We start from the raw sequence: 12,993 nt of genomic DNA, 5'->3' as shown, positions 1-12,993 counted from the left end.
CTATAATTCACAACGAACGATTAACGCGCTTAACTCAATTGTCCGTCTCAATCTCTGTCTGCAATTCAATTCCATTGTTGCCGTCACTTCTTACCGGTCTTATATATACAAAAAGCGTACATCTCGTTTCTTCATGAATCTTCTAGAAACTCATCACGTGTTACCAGGGTCACGTGACTTCCGCTGTCGTAACAGTAATTTTAAATGTTTCCTCTTCGTTGAAATTTAACGTTAGTCGAGGAAGCACATAAGTAACCGAGTTAAACTATAATATCCATATTGGAAGATGTTAAATATGATTTATTTAACGGGTAATTAAATACCGACAGCAGTTTTAATATGAAAGTTAAAAATAGTGTGCTGATAAAAAGTATTGATAGGCAGAGAAACATTCCTATAATTACCACCTAATACACTCAACTCTTTCTCTGCCATAGACACGTGTTTGTCCCCTCCTGATACTACTACTATCCGAATATGGAGTTTTGTACCAACATGAAGAAAGAGAATTCCCCTTCAGACTCCCCATACATAAAGTATCAAGTTTTAGATAAGTAATGACATATTTCATTGTGTATTCGAACGTAACCTGACAATGAAAGAGAAAAATATAATCATTAAGCTATAAATATGGGCAACGAACACACATTTAAGTCATTTGGATAACTTTCTTTCAATTAAGATTAAACTTAACTATTTAAGTACTTTCTCTGTATTGACTACTGAACGTTTCAAGTTTAAATGCTATAAATAACTCATTATAGTTTCAGATCATGTAATTTGTCCTCTGTCGATAATATTATTGTCGTGTTGTATTCAAAACTATTTCTAGTTTAGAAATAAAAGCTTTTAAACTTGCCATTTTTTATTACCTGAATACAATTAGTGAACAGAAAGTTTTCTTTGAAATGTTTAGGTATGCAGTCGTCTAACAAGGCTTAGGATTTTATAATGTAGGCTACAGGATTTAATGAACTACACCTTGGTGGGTATTCGCGCAAAGCTACACAGGTGCTCTCGCTGATAGCCGTTCCTAACTTAGAACTGATAGGCTAAAGGGAAGACAGTTTGTAGGTTACTCTAATCGAATAGTAAGACGTGACCGTCACTGTTGCGGGACGTGTTGATATTTTTTCGTTGCGTTTTTGTGTGTGGCATTATGGCGCGAACGTTGGACCCTCAGTTCAACATACTGACCACGGAAGGATGGGACGAACTCAATTCTTACGCCCACAAGAAACTAGCTATGCGGCTTTTTCTGCAGGGCCGTACTGATCGTTAATGCCCTGCGAGAGAGGTAAAGTCTGCGCTTCTCGTCAACAAATTTTATAATCTATTCTTGCTTTCAAAGATGCAAACTCGCGCCCCCTATTGATCGCCATTCAGAGCTAACTCACTACCCGTAATACGGCCGTTTTTATGCACGTATTATTCATTAAGATGGATGGTTTTATTACACATTTTATAACTTTTTAATTCCTCATTTTAATACACAGAACACAAATTTGGTCAATTTGAATAGTCTGACTTTTTAAAAGTTATTGTTTGTGCCGATAAAGTCTTCCGTGTTATCCCACAGTATCTTTGGAGGAATACCACCACGTCAAGGGAAAACACTGATAATGAATGTTCATCACATATTACACATTTCCGAAACAAAGTTAACGTGATACAAGATAAGTCAGTATTTACTATTAGATTAGCTTGTTATAATTACGATTCTAAAACTGTTAATAATTACACTTCGGGGACTTAATTTAGTTCACGCCATTAGTTGTTAATAGTGTCTCAACCACTACTATGTCTGTCCGCTTGATGAGCCCTAGTGTTAATTGAAAGGCCTCGTCGGTACCATCTTTGGACCCACAGGTAACATCATCATATAAGACTATCATCTTCGACTGCGAGAGACTGTCACTAGTATACATTTTTTATTCAAACTTCTTATAATTTTGTGAATTAACTAACACTAAAACAAGTCCTTTATTTTTACAGCGATTATTTTTTGTTAATCTCAATGTAAATAAATTATTTCAAAACAATGTGCAGGAAACAAAAATACTTTATTGATGCGGTAGTTGTACAGTCAAGTAACAAACATATGAAAGACAATAAAACGTTTACTTCACCAGAAATGTTTGTTATAAATTAACTATTAAAAAGAAACTAATAAAAAATGACTCGTCACAATACAACAGTACGAAATCCAGACAACAGTGACCTTATTAAAACATTGCAACCCCCTCCCCTGCATTACCTGTCTATACATTTACACAAAACTAGCGTTTATAACAGAGATCATGGGCGGCTAGCAAACATTAGCTTTTACACATTTCGTTAACCTACGATGCTCAACGTAGAACCTGTCTTCCAAACAGTTTCGTAATACTTTTATATTTCTGAAATAGTTAACATTTTAAGTACATAAACTACTTTCCGTAGTATTCCGTCATTACCTTTTTGAATAATCAACGGTTTTCCACCGTATTTTCCTGAAATACATTTGGACAACTCCATAAACGACGATTTTCACCAAAGAAGTCCAACTTGCATATCTTAATTGTTATAGACAAATTCGTATTCTGGCTGATTAAAAATCTTACGATTATAATTGTTCAAATCGAATTTCTACTACTTGGAGCGGGGGGGAAGAGAAATACACAACATGTATCTATATTAACAGTTTAATCTTTAATTTTAATTACTTGCCCAGATTACCCCACCTCTGACTTAAAATGGACAATCTTATAAAAGGTATTTGATAACACCATGTTCTACCCGAGCATCAACAATAAAAACGTTCAATTTTTTTTCTTTTTTTTTTTTTAAACTTAGATAGTTAATGATACAACAGCAGGAAATGACGGGAACAGCACCAGAGGAAGGCTTGTTTGAGTACACGTTAAGGCAAGCACCTTTATCTGGCATGTTATTATTATTATTATTATTAATATATTGGAGTTGTAATGGAAGCCAAAATTACCCCCCCCCCCCCCTAGAAGAGATGACAGTTTCAAAAAATAAGGGCTATTCCAAAACACTGGTTATGTATATATTTTTAGAAAATTTTAATACTACTAAGCATAACACTGAACTACATCTAGTAATGCAAGGACATACTTACGCTTCACAAATACTGGGTGTCAAGATATGCATTGAAAATGGAATGTGTATAAACTTATCAATTGTTACTTACTATTAAACTGTATTATTTTGTTTGTATATACATACACTACTGGATACAAATCAGCTAACCTACCAATGAACTTTTGCAGTTTTACCAACACTACTAAAAATAAAAATCAATAACCACCATGATGTTTTTATGTGGTTAGGTATGCCTCATACAATGTCTAATATTGATAAAAAAAATTTACATGATGCTAATTTTAGCATAAAAATAGTGGGCAATACTTAAAGTAACAGATCTCATTTCCAACAAGATTATCAAAAAACCACCATGACAAAATACATTTATTAGCTTATTTATTTATTTTCCTTTAATGATACTGGAAAGTTAAGAATTCCAAACATTGCATAGTGGAGAACAGCTAACAAAGGTCAGTCTGCTACTAAAACAGATGCTCAAGCCTTCAAGTCAACTTCACTACATCAGATATGTTATGAGCAACATTAATGAAAAAACTACAATTTCCCACTTCTTAACAATACAGCACAACTCATAAAAACTGGTAATAGTAAAAAACGTCAACAGTTTTTGGACCAAACACTAACAAATTTAATATACTGAACAAAAAAATGTTAAAAACAATCCTTCAAATAAATAAAGGTTACTTAGTTAAAAAAAAAAAAAAAAAAGATGCATACATTAAATCAATTAACTAGTATGTAACAAATGAATGATTTTTAAATAGTAACTAGTAAGTAAAAATAAAAACACCTAGAGGAGAGGCTGTTCCTTACACAATGGTGGGTTCCTCGTCCAATAATAATAATAACCACTGAAAATGTGCTCTTCAAAAATCTTTAACCTAACAACGTTTGAAAAAATTTCCATACTTATTTCACTTGGCACAAATTTCTGTTGCCATGAGTAGAATAAAGTGAAAAAATATTATAGGCTTTAAACCCCAGAACAAGAAAAAAATGAACAGTTTTACTTGCCTTCTCCCCCTTTAACAACTGCAATATAAAATACAAAAAAACTGTGCCACTTATAACACCTTGTATTAAAGTTAACACTCAAACTTATACCCTTTTAACATACTTGTAAATGCTAGTTCAAAATCACTTTTAGTGGCATTAAAATATTTTGCAAGTATCCTGGTTGAAGAAGGCATTAAATTGGTTCCACATATAATTGAGCACTAGGTACAGCCACTACACATAGTACAAATACAATATCATGGACAAACCAACTTATGGTATACTCCTGTACAACCTTCCCAGTGACAGAGTTAAGGAATCGCCCACAAACATTGTTTACAAGAAATTGCTATCGCTACTGCTTATCATTAAGTTCAACAAGTAATCATACCCAAACTTTCCTACAAGAATGGAATTTTTTTTTGGCTAAAATTAAGTTCTCTTTAAAATTTCTTAATTTTCAATACAGCAAGCAGTTGTATGCTTTTTATAATAAACCATGATAAATATAACATCCACAGTTCCTATAGTGCTTTGTAACATACACAAGTCATGCAGAGATGTAAACAACCAGTATTGCTAGAGTTTTTGAGTTTGTTAAGTATGCATCTCTTGAGATCATTAAAAACACCAGAAAGCCACTGGTTGCATTCATCAAAGTACACCGTACCTTATAAACAACATATTCCAAATTTTTTCAAAGAACTAGATATTCCAGGAATGAAATGATTGCGTCCAACTATTGCAGCTTGGACGAGGTAGCTACATTAAAAAAAAAAAATTATTTTGCAGACAAATAAACATCAACAACACACAATGTGGAATTTCATGAGATAAATTACAATTCACAAAAGCCATAAAAAATATAACTGTACGTGTTGTGTAATTCTGAACATATTCAACAATCTGAGCATGAAACATTTTTCTCATTATGCTGATAAATTTTTTTTCACTCAGAAAAAAACTTCACAATTAGCATGCTTAGTTAGAATTATTGCTGCTATACATCACTCAAACATTCCTTGACGTGAAGCAGCAAAATAATTAATTGATGTTATACTATACTCTTTAATTCACATGATACTTAACTGAACAAGGCCAAAATATTATGGCTCTAAAATAACATGTATAAAAAAAACCAAATCACACCTACTTAACATGATTACTCAAACTCCTAACAAAATCAAACTTGCAGATCTGTATTTGACTACAGAACACCTAAAAAAAGAAAAACTTAAAATAAAAACAAGTTTCAAATTAAGTTTATAACTGGAAGCTTGCAACTTCTCCCTGCCATATTTATTATTTTAAACTTTTCCATTTGAACAAAATCTTATTCATAGTTAACATTTAAGGTTCAAAACTGACTAGGTAAAAGTGAATTCTGAGTTCTTTAATAGATATTTTTTTATAAACTTACTTTATTCTTCATCTGAATAACTTCAATAAACAGACTTCACAGTTGAATAAATTAGGTTAAGATTTTACATAACAAATTGGCACAATAGCTAAACAAAAATTATAAGAAAAAACCCATTAAGTTTGGAGAGTAGACATATAAAACATAACTGGAAAAGTACATTTGCATTAGCTGCACTCCACACACACACACACATAAAACTCTGGGCTGTGTCACTGCAGTCATAATTCAATAATATTTAAAATTAATTTTGGTTTCTCAACAAGTGGCCCCACTGTTTTAAAGATCACAGTAGTTAGTGTTCTCACATCTTTGGCATATTATGTTGATGGTTACTTCACAATAAATAATAAACTGTGAGATAAAGGTAACATTATCGAAAACTATTTTAACGTGTCTAAGAAAAAACCAATACTTCAAGGAAGCTGTGGACGATGACTAGGACTGGTAAACCATATACGATAATTTCATAGCCTAGTATGGACAGGCTAGGTATGGCCATCCAAACAGCCTCCAAAGGCAATCTGTGTGTATCTGTTGTAAATGTATAAACATTAGAGAAAACATAAGTTACACATAGCTGTTCAGTGATTTTCACTCTGCCTTTTAAATTCATCTGTTGTAAATAACCACAAAAACAAACATTCAAGTGATAAAATCAAGGCTCTGACAGAGACTTTCTGAACTAATTTAAATGCAAGAATATCTTTCCCTCTGGAGCTGCCCTGTTCAGATATGTTAGATGCCAACTACTGGTTGGGTTAATTTGTTTGAACAGAACCTATTCAAACTCGAAGTGTCACCTATCTCTGTTGGAATAAAAAAAAATATACCAAACTCTTGATAATTCTTCAAATTCTTGATACCCAGAACAACTGAAGGAGATCAGAAAAAATATCATCAGCCTTTTAAATATGAAGGCAACAGCATTTTGCTTAAATTCCTATTCCTGGAATTTGCATGTAGCGATAGACATAAATACGATAGTCCTTGCTGGCTAAAACCACAGAGCCATTCTCTACAAGAGCCACATCAAAACATTGGGCATGCTTCACTTTACTTTCAAGAGCATTCACCAGCTGACCATCTTGAGTAAAAATTGTGATGTTGAAATTGTTGTGATTGTCGGCCACCAGGATTTCATCATTTTGGTTGATGCAAACACCAATGGGGTAGTTGGTTAACCCTTCTCCTCCAATCTGCCGCAGAAACACTCCATCATAGTTAAACACTTTCACACAGTGGGCTCTATTGTCACTGATAAAGATTTCTTGTTTATCATTGACCACCACTCCATTAGGAAACTCCAAGTGTTTAGAGCATCCAAACTTTTGAAGGACATTTCCTAGTTGGTCAAAGATTATTACACGCATTACTTTGCATTCAACAACAATTATACGTCCTTTGCTGTCCACTGTCACTCCTCTTGGATGCTGAAGGATATTAGCTCCAAACTTGCGAACAAATTGACCATACTGATTGTATATTTGGATTTGATGAGTGGGACTCCTTTCTGTAACTATTATATCACCAGAAGTTTTAACAACTGCAACACGATTTGGGTAGAGCAACTGTCCATCCCTCTTTCCACATTCTCCAAACTGGAATTTAAAACGCCCTTCTATATCAAAAATTTGAATACGATGATTATTTGTATCTGCAACTATGATGTCACACTGTGCATTTACTGCCACACCACTTGGTTCAGTAAACTGACCTTCCATAACACCAAATTCCCCAAACTTGCAGTGATATATCATCTTTTGACGTTTAATTTGGGACTTCAGGGGGTAGATGGTGGAAGAAAGCAACTTTGAGGAGAGATCAGTTACTTGGTCAGAAGAAAGAGAATATGTATCTGAACCATTTTGCAAGTTGTCATTTGGTGCACTTGACCATTTTTCATAAGGGTTAAGGTCACCCAAATTGGTCAAGAAAGGGCTCAAACTGTTAGCAGAACTGAATCTCTTTGAAAGAATATTAGACTCATATGTACTATGTCCATTGTGATATGTTCTTTCTGAGCCTATAACACCATTTGGTCTGGCAATCGCCTGAGGCTTAGATGAAAGTGTCATCTCTGAACTTTGACGAATGTATCCAAAAGTGTTACGTACACCTATCTGAATTGCCTGAAAATTTGAAACAAACTCTAGGTCTCCATCTTGAACATCAATATCTGGATTGTAAGTAAGCACACCCTGGAACTTTGAATCAAGCAGTTGCTTGAAAATGAGTATTTCAGTATTGCTTGAAAACTTCATAATACGATCCACAAACTCCATTAATTGAATAATCTTTTCAATATTCCTTTGAATTTCTTGTCCCAGTATACTCAGAGACATCATTCTGGTATTGTATACACCGTCTACTTCCTTCAAGAGTTCTTCTTTTTTTTCTTCCAACATTGAGCAATAAAATTGGAAAGTTTCCTTAATTTCGTTTTCTGCTCTCTGATACTGCATCTGGAGACGGCTGGTTGAATGTTCAATTGTCTTTAGAACGTTTCGTAGATCAGTCACTTTGACTCTAATATTTTCAATCATATGATTAATAGTCTCTACCTGTTGTGAAGCAACATCCTTCAAGTACTCAAAATCATGCAAACCTTTTGGATGATCCAAAACTGAACATTCTTTACAAATTGGAATGTTGCATGTTTGGCAGAAATACTTTAACAGTTCATTTTTGTGTCTCGTACAATTTATGGGTTTTTCCATCTTTATATCATCTTTGTTGTTTTGTAACTCACTTAATGTAAGAACCCGATGACCCTCAAAGCAATGCATGAACTGATGAGCCATTACACAGTTGGAACAAAGAAAATTGGCACAATCAAAACAATGGGCTACTGCATTTGACTCTTTACTTTTACAGCCTGTGCAACAAGGGGAATTTCCTTCCAAAGCAGTAGATTCCAGTATGTTACTAATAGCATAGTCTGACAACAATCCTCCAATGCCCTGACCTGTTAAAATACACTCTTGATGACACTGAGGACACTTGATATTATCAGGGGACTCCTGAATTTTCTCAAGACATGGCTGACAAAAGGTATGAAAGCATGGGAGCACTTTTGGTATGGTATATGTATCTTGGCAAAGAAAGCACTTTGTGGAAATGCTATCTTCAAGACTTTGATCTCCAAGAGTGCTTACAGATGTAGAGCTGAAAGCAGTGGAATCTGGTAAAGATGGAGTAGGAGATGCCATTCTTGATCTTGATTGTTCACTGTTTGGAGATGAAAGATGGGTCACATCAGACTGGAACTACAAAGACAAAAAGAAAATTGTTCATTTAATCAACTACCAATAGTTTGAGCTACTTAAAAATAATAAGGAAACTTTCCACCCACTTTTTCCCCTTCAAGAAGTAGTTTTTCCCTAAACATCATCTAGTACAAATAGTTTTACACATTTTGACTACATACCACTTTTAATAAACAAGTTCCTGAAATAAAATTACAAAATCTATTACTTAATCAATTAAAAATGTTTTAGGTGGCTTAACTTTTATGTATGTTGAAAGTAAAACTTACAACAGAAAATACATTGCAATAAAGAGAACAGCTTCTATATAAGAAACAAAACAAAGACCAGCACTTTTATCAATATGACTCTTGTTGGGGGTGGGGGGGAGAAGCATAGTGTGTTTGGATGAACAGCCATTCAGCAAATTTATTTAGACATTTCTAAAAATAAAAACTAAATTTCAACAATACATAATTTATTCATCTTAAAAAGTAGCAACTTACAGTTTTATTAATGTAGATTATGTGTGTATAAAGGACTATACATAAAAAAAAAAGTTGAATATGGTGACTGCTAACTAGAGCTGGACGATTAGTCAAATTTGATAACTAATTGTTGGGTTTATCCATAGATAACGTTCAGCTAATCCGCAATTCTCATAAGATGACAAAAAAACAACACACACACACACATCAACTTATAATATAATGCTAAAAGTTAGGTGTCAATACCAACAATAGGCAGAGAAAAGATGACATCATGTAACTTTGTGCTCACCAGCAAATATTATGGCATTATTTCGATTAGTTGATTATTTACACCAATCAATCATAATAAATAAACTTAATATTCCAAAAATTGTTTAATTTTGAAGTCTAAGTTCAAGGGAGGTCCAGTTCAATCTACAATTTGAGAATTCCACTCCTCATCAGTAACCCTTTTTTACAACGATTTACACCAAATCTAGAATGAAATAATATAGAAAACCTTTAAAAACTTTAGTTTTTACACAATGCAGTAAAAAATTGGCAATAAAAACTAATAAGTCCTTAGAAAATTACATTACCTCATTAACTTTGATATAATATGGCAAGTCTACATTTTTGGATTACAGAACCCCCCTATATGTTGATTTGACTTTTTAAAAGCTAAAAAAACATTGTAAACTGGCCTTGTGGCAGATAGAGTAAAATAAACAACAAAGATTTTTACAAGCATCTTGATGTAAGAACTGGTAACTTTTATTTTAGTATAATGAATGTTACAGTTGAGATGGACCATCAGATCCCTTGTTGTTCTTAAATAGTATGCATGTGTAAGCATTTTGCCTAATGATCTGGTTTGTCAATTTACAGCTGACACAAAACTGGCAACAAAAACTTGAGACTGATCATACATCATTCATTTTTATAACATTTTAGTGTACTTATATTCTATATACATATTTTTATAAGCTATAATTTTTTGATGTAACTTAGATGTTAACTGAAAGGCATATTATATTAAGAAAAAAACAATTAATAGTGTAGGCCTAGAAAGTTTAAAAACTTTGACATCAGATTTTCTAGTATATTCTAGGAATAGATAATAAATACGAGGGGTAGTGAAGCATTCAAACAGAGTTGTTTCTATTCATTACAGTGAATAAGTCAGAGTGTATTTATGTTTCAGTCAGTAGTGAGCTTGTGTTTTGTTTTCAGTTACTTCGTTGATCACTTGTGAATTTGTACAAGTCTATATTTATGTTAGTTAGTACACGATCTATAAGTTACCACAGTGTACAAGCTTGTAAAAATTTTAAGAAATTGGTTTATTTATTCCTTATCATTATGTGGACTTCAACTTATTTTCCCCTGGTAATTTAAAAGAATCTGCCAATGAAAGAATAATATTACAATACTAGTGTCAAAAGTGAAATTATTTTGGGGAAAGTTAAATAAAACTTTGAATATACTTGAATTTCAACTGTTGATGATGACAACCCAGAGGTCAAACAGTGAGAGCAAAGGAGTTGCTTGAGACAAATTTATTAAGACAGGATCTTATGGAACAAGACAGGAAGTTTAAAGACCATGAAGAGAGAGAGAAAAATAAAATATGAAGAAAAAGAGAGACGGAGAATAGAACATGACAGAAAGTTAAGAGAGGAGTCATGAAAAGAAAATGAAATGGACTTTTTAAAGAATAATGAAAAATAACCCTGATTTAATACAAGATCTATTAAAATATAGGGGATGTACAGAAGGATTTCAATAAGAAATTTAGAAAGCCAATAATGAGGTAAAAAGCAAAGTACAAAAAGAGACATAAATGAAGATATCAATGATGTAATAAAACAGATCATTCACAGAATAAAGCATCTGGAAAATGAATTATTAAATCCGAAGAGTAAACTAGTGACAATTCTTTCAGCATTGGCCAAAGAAATCCCTAGGTAGACACCATCTAATATCAAACATGGATTAAGAGAATGTTTTTCATCTACACCTATTACCACTATTACCACACCACCTCTTACTAAAGAACCTTCCTGGAACTGCTTCAGCCATGTCATTATTGAATCCAGTTCCAGTATTTAGCTAAAGCCACTATCATCAGATCTAGCAATACTGAAACATCAACTCCCTCTGATGGCAGTCTATAAGAACTAAAATGATTTTAGGGAATAAAAACTTCTCCCACAAGACACCAGAAGGAGAGAATTGTTATAGATATGGGAAAACTGGCTATTACAGCTAAAACTGTGAGGAATCATAAAATGTTAAGATACCTAAGAGATAATACTCTGAACACAGGGATCTAACCACACATCAGCTGGATTTATTGAGCAAAGTTTGGCTAGGAATACCCCAAATCAAAAAAGAAGTTCATTATCATCCAAGAGTTCATGGGTTTACTGATGGAAAACCTTACAGTTTGCTGATTGACTCCAGTTCTATAGTTGTTCTCCACCCAGTTCGTTTAATGAAAGGCAAAAACTGCCTCTAGAAATGAAAAAAGAAGGACTGGTGCAAACAGCAGATGGATACAAGATTCCAGCAAAAGAGAAATTGGAAGACCCTTACTACAGAAAACTTCTCTGTATCTCATGTGTGGGTAACTGACATTGAAGAGGAGTGCATTTTGGGAACTGGCTTTATGCAAAGAAATGGATGTGGGGTTAAGCTAACTTCAAATAGCTTCAAAGTATGGCCAGGAAATTCCAGTATACTACATGACAATTAATACACTAAAGATTGAACTTGCTGTGGAAACAGGGTTAGTGGCCACTGAACCACCAAGAAGTGAAATACCCAGTTGAAGAGCTTTTAGCAATAATATTTCATCTGGCAATTAAGGCATAGTGGAACCAAATACTCCAGCATGTCCAAGGAATTGGTAGTTGGAAGGGCTGTTGTGGATATGAAGAGTAAAAATGTTGTACACGACTTTACCCAGAGAAGACTTAATTCAGCTTGAAAGGTTGCTATTAATGCTGATAAACCTGAATTTCATCAAGGTGACATGGTATGGCTGAAAAGTTCTCATTGCAAGAGAACAAACTTTAAAGTAGATGCTCAAAAGTGACATACAATGTACTAAAAAGAATCAGTGATATGAACTACAGAATCCAGAGGAATAAACAATCCGTGCTATCTACCTTGATCATCTTTGAAGTATGTCAGTGAGAGGATGGCCAACTGAGTAATTCTGAAGAAGATACTCAACCTGCTGAGGGTCCCAGGGTTCCTACTGGGACTACTTCCAGAAAGTCATCAATGATGGAGCCACCAGTAGACTCAATAATCATCTTCTTTAAGAGAACTCTCCCAGCAACAGGAGACTCACTGATAAGGAAGGACAAGCTGCCAGACTATCTAAAACACTGTTTCCCAAAGTGGAAGCCACAGCCTCCCTGGGGGCCATGAAGCTTTTTCTGGGGGGGCTGCCATAAAGTGGTCCCGAAAACAAAGATGCTGAATTAATTTTGATTTTAAATAAACAACAAATCAATACAAATTATGTTGAATTAATTAAATTAAAGAATTGATTCATATTTTAAAACAAAAATAAAATAACCTTACATAAAATTAAGTGTGCATCTAATTGCTCATCAGCCTACAAATTTAAGCCAAACATAATAAATTGCTAATGGTCTAATTATAATATATACACTGAGTGGTCACAAGTAAATAGACACCTAATTTTTTGTCATTTAACTGATTTATGCTAACT

At 33.6% G+C, this 12,993-nt stretch overlaps 1 protein-coding gene across 5 annotated transcripts in view; it reads right to left on the bottom strand.

The window, feature by feature from the left end:
* Positions 1-4,371: 4,371 nt before the first annotated feature.
* The window catches only part of LOC106466217 (brain tumor protein-like), a 21,892-nt gene continuing 13,270 nt past the window's right edge, over positions 4,372-12,993 (bottom strand). For 4 of the 5 annotated variants that reach the window (XM_022394182.1, XM_013926465.2, XM_022394181.1 and 1 more), the window contains one exon: positions 4,372-8,796. In XM_022394182.1, coding sequence (XP_022249890.1) covers positions 6,463-8,739 — 2,277 coding nt within the window. In that variant the 5' untranslated portion in view covers positions 8,740-8,796 and the 3' untranslated portion in view covers positions 4,372-6,462. Of the gene's footprint in view, positions 8,797-12,418; positions 12,505-12,993 lie in introns of those variants that run through there. The other variant, XM_022394179.1, reaches the window with a different exon arrangement.

This window comes from Limulus polyphemus, unplaced genomic scaffold (assembly GCF_000517525.1).
Source record: "Limulus polyphemus unplaced genomic scaffold, Limulus_polyphemus-2.1.2 Scaffold2189, whole genome shotgun sequence".
Classification (NCBI taxonomy): domain Eukaryota; kingdom Metazoa; phylum Arthropoda; class Merostomata; order Xiphosura; family Limulidae; genus Limulus; species Limulus polyphemus.
This window is presented reverse-complemented; position numbering and strand designations above follow the sequence as displayed.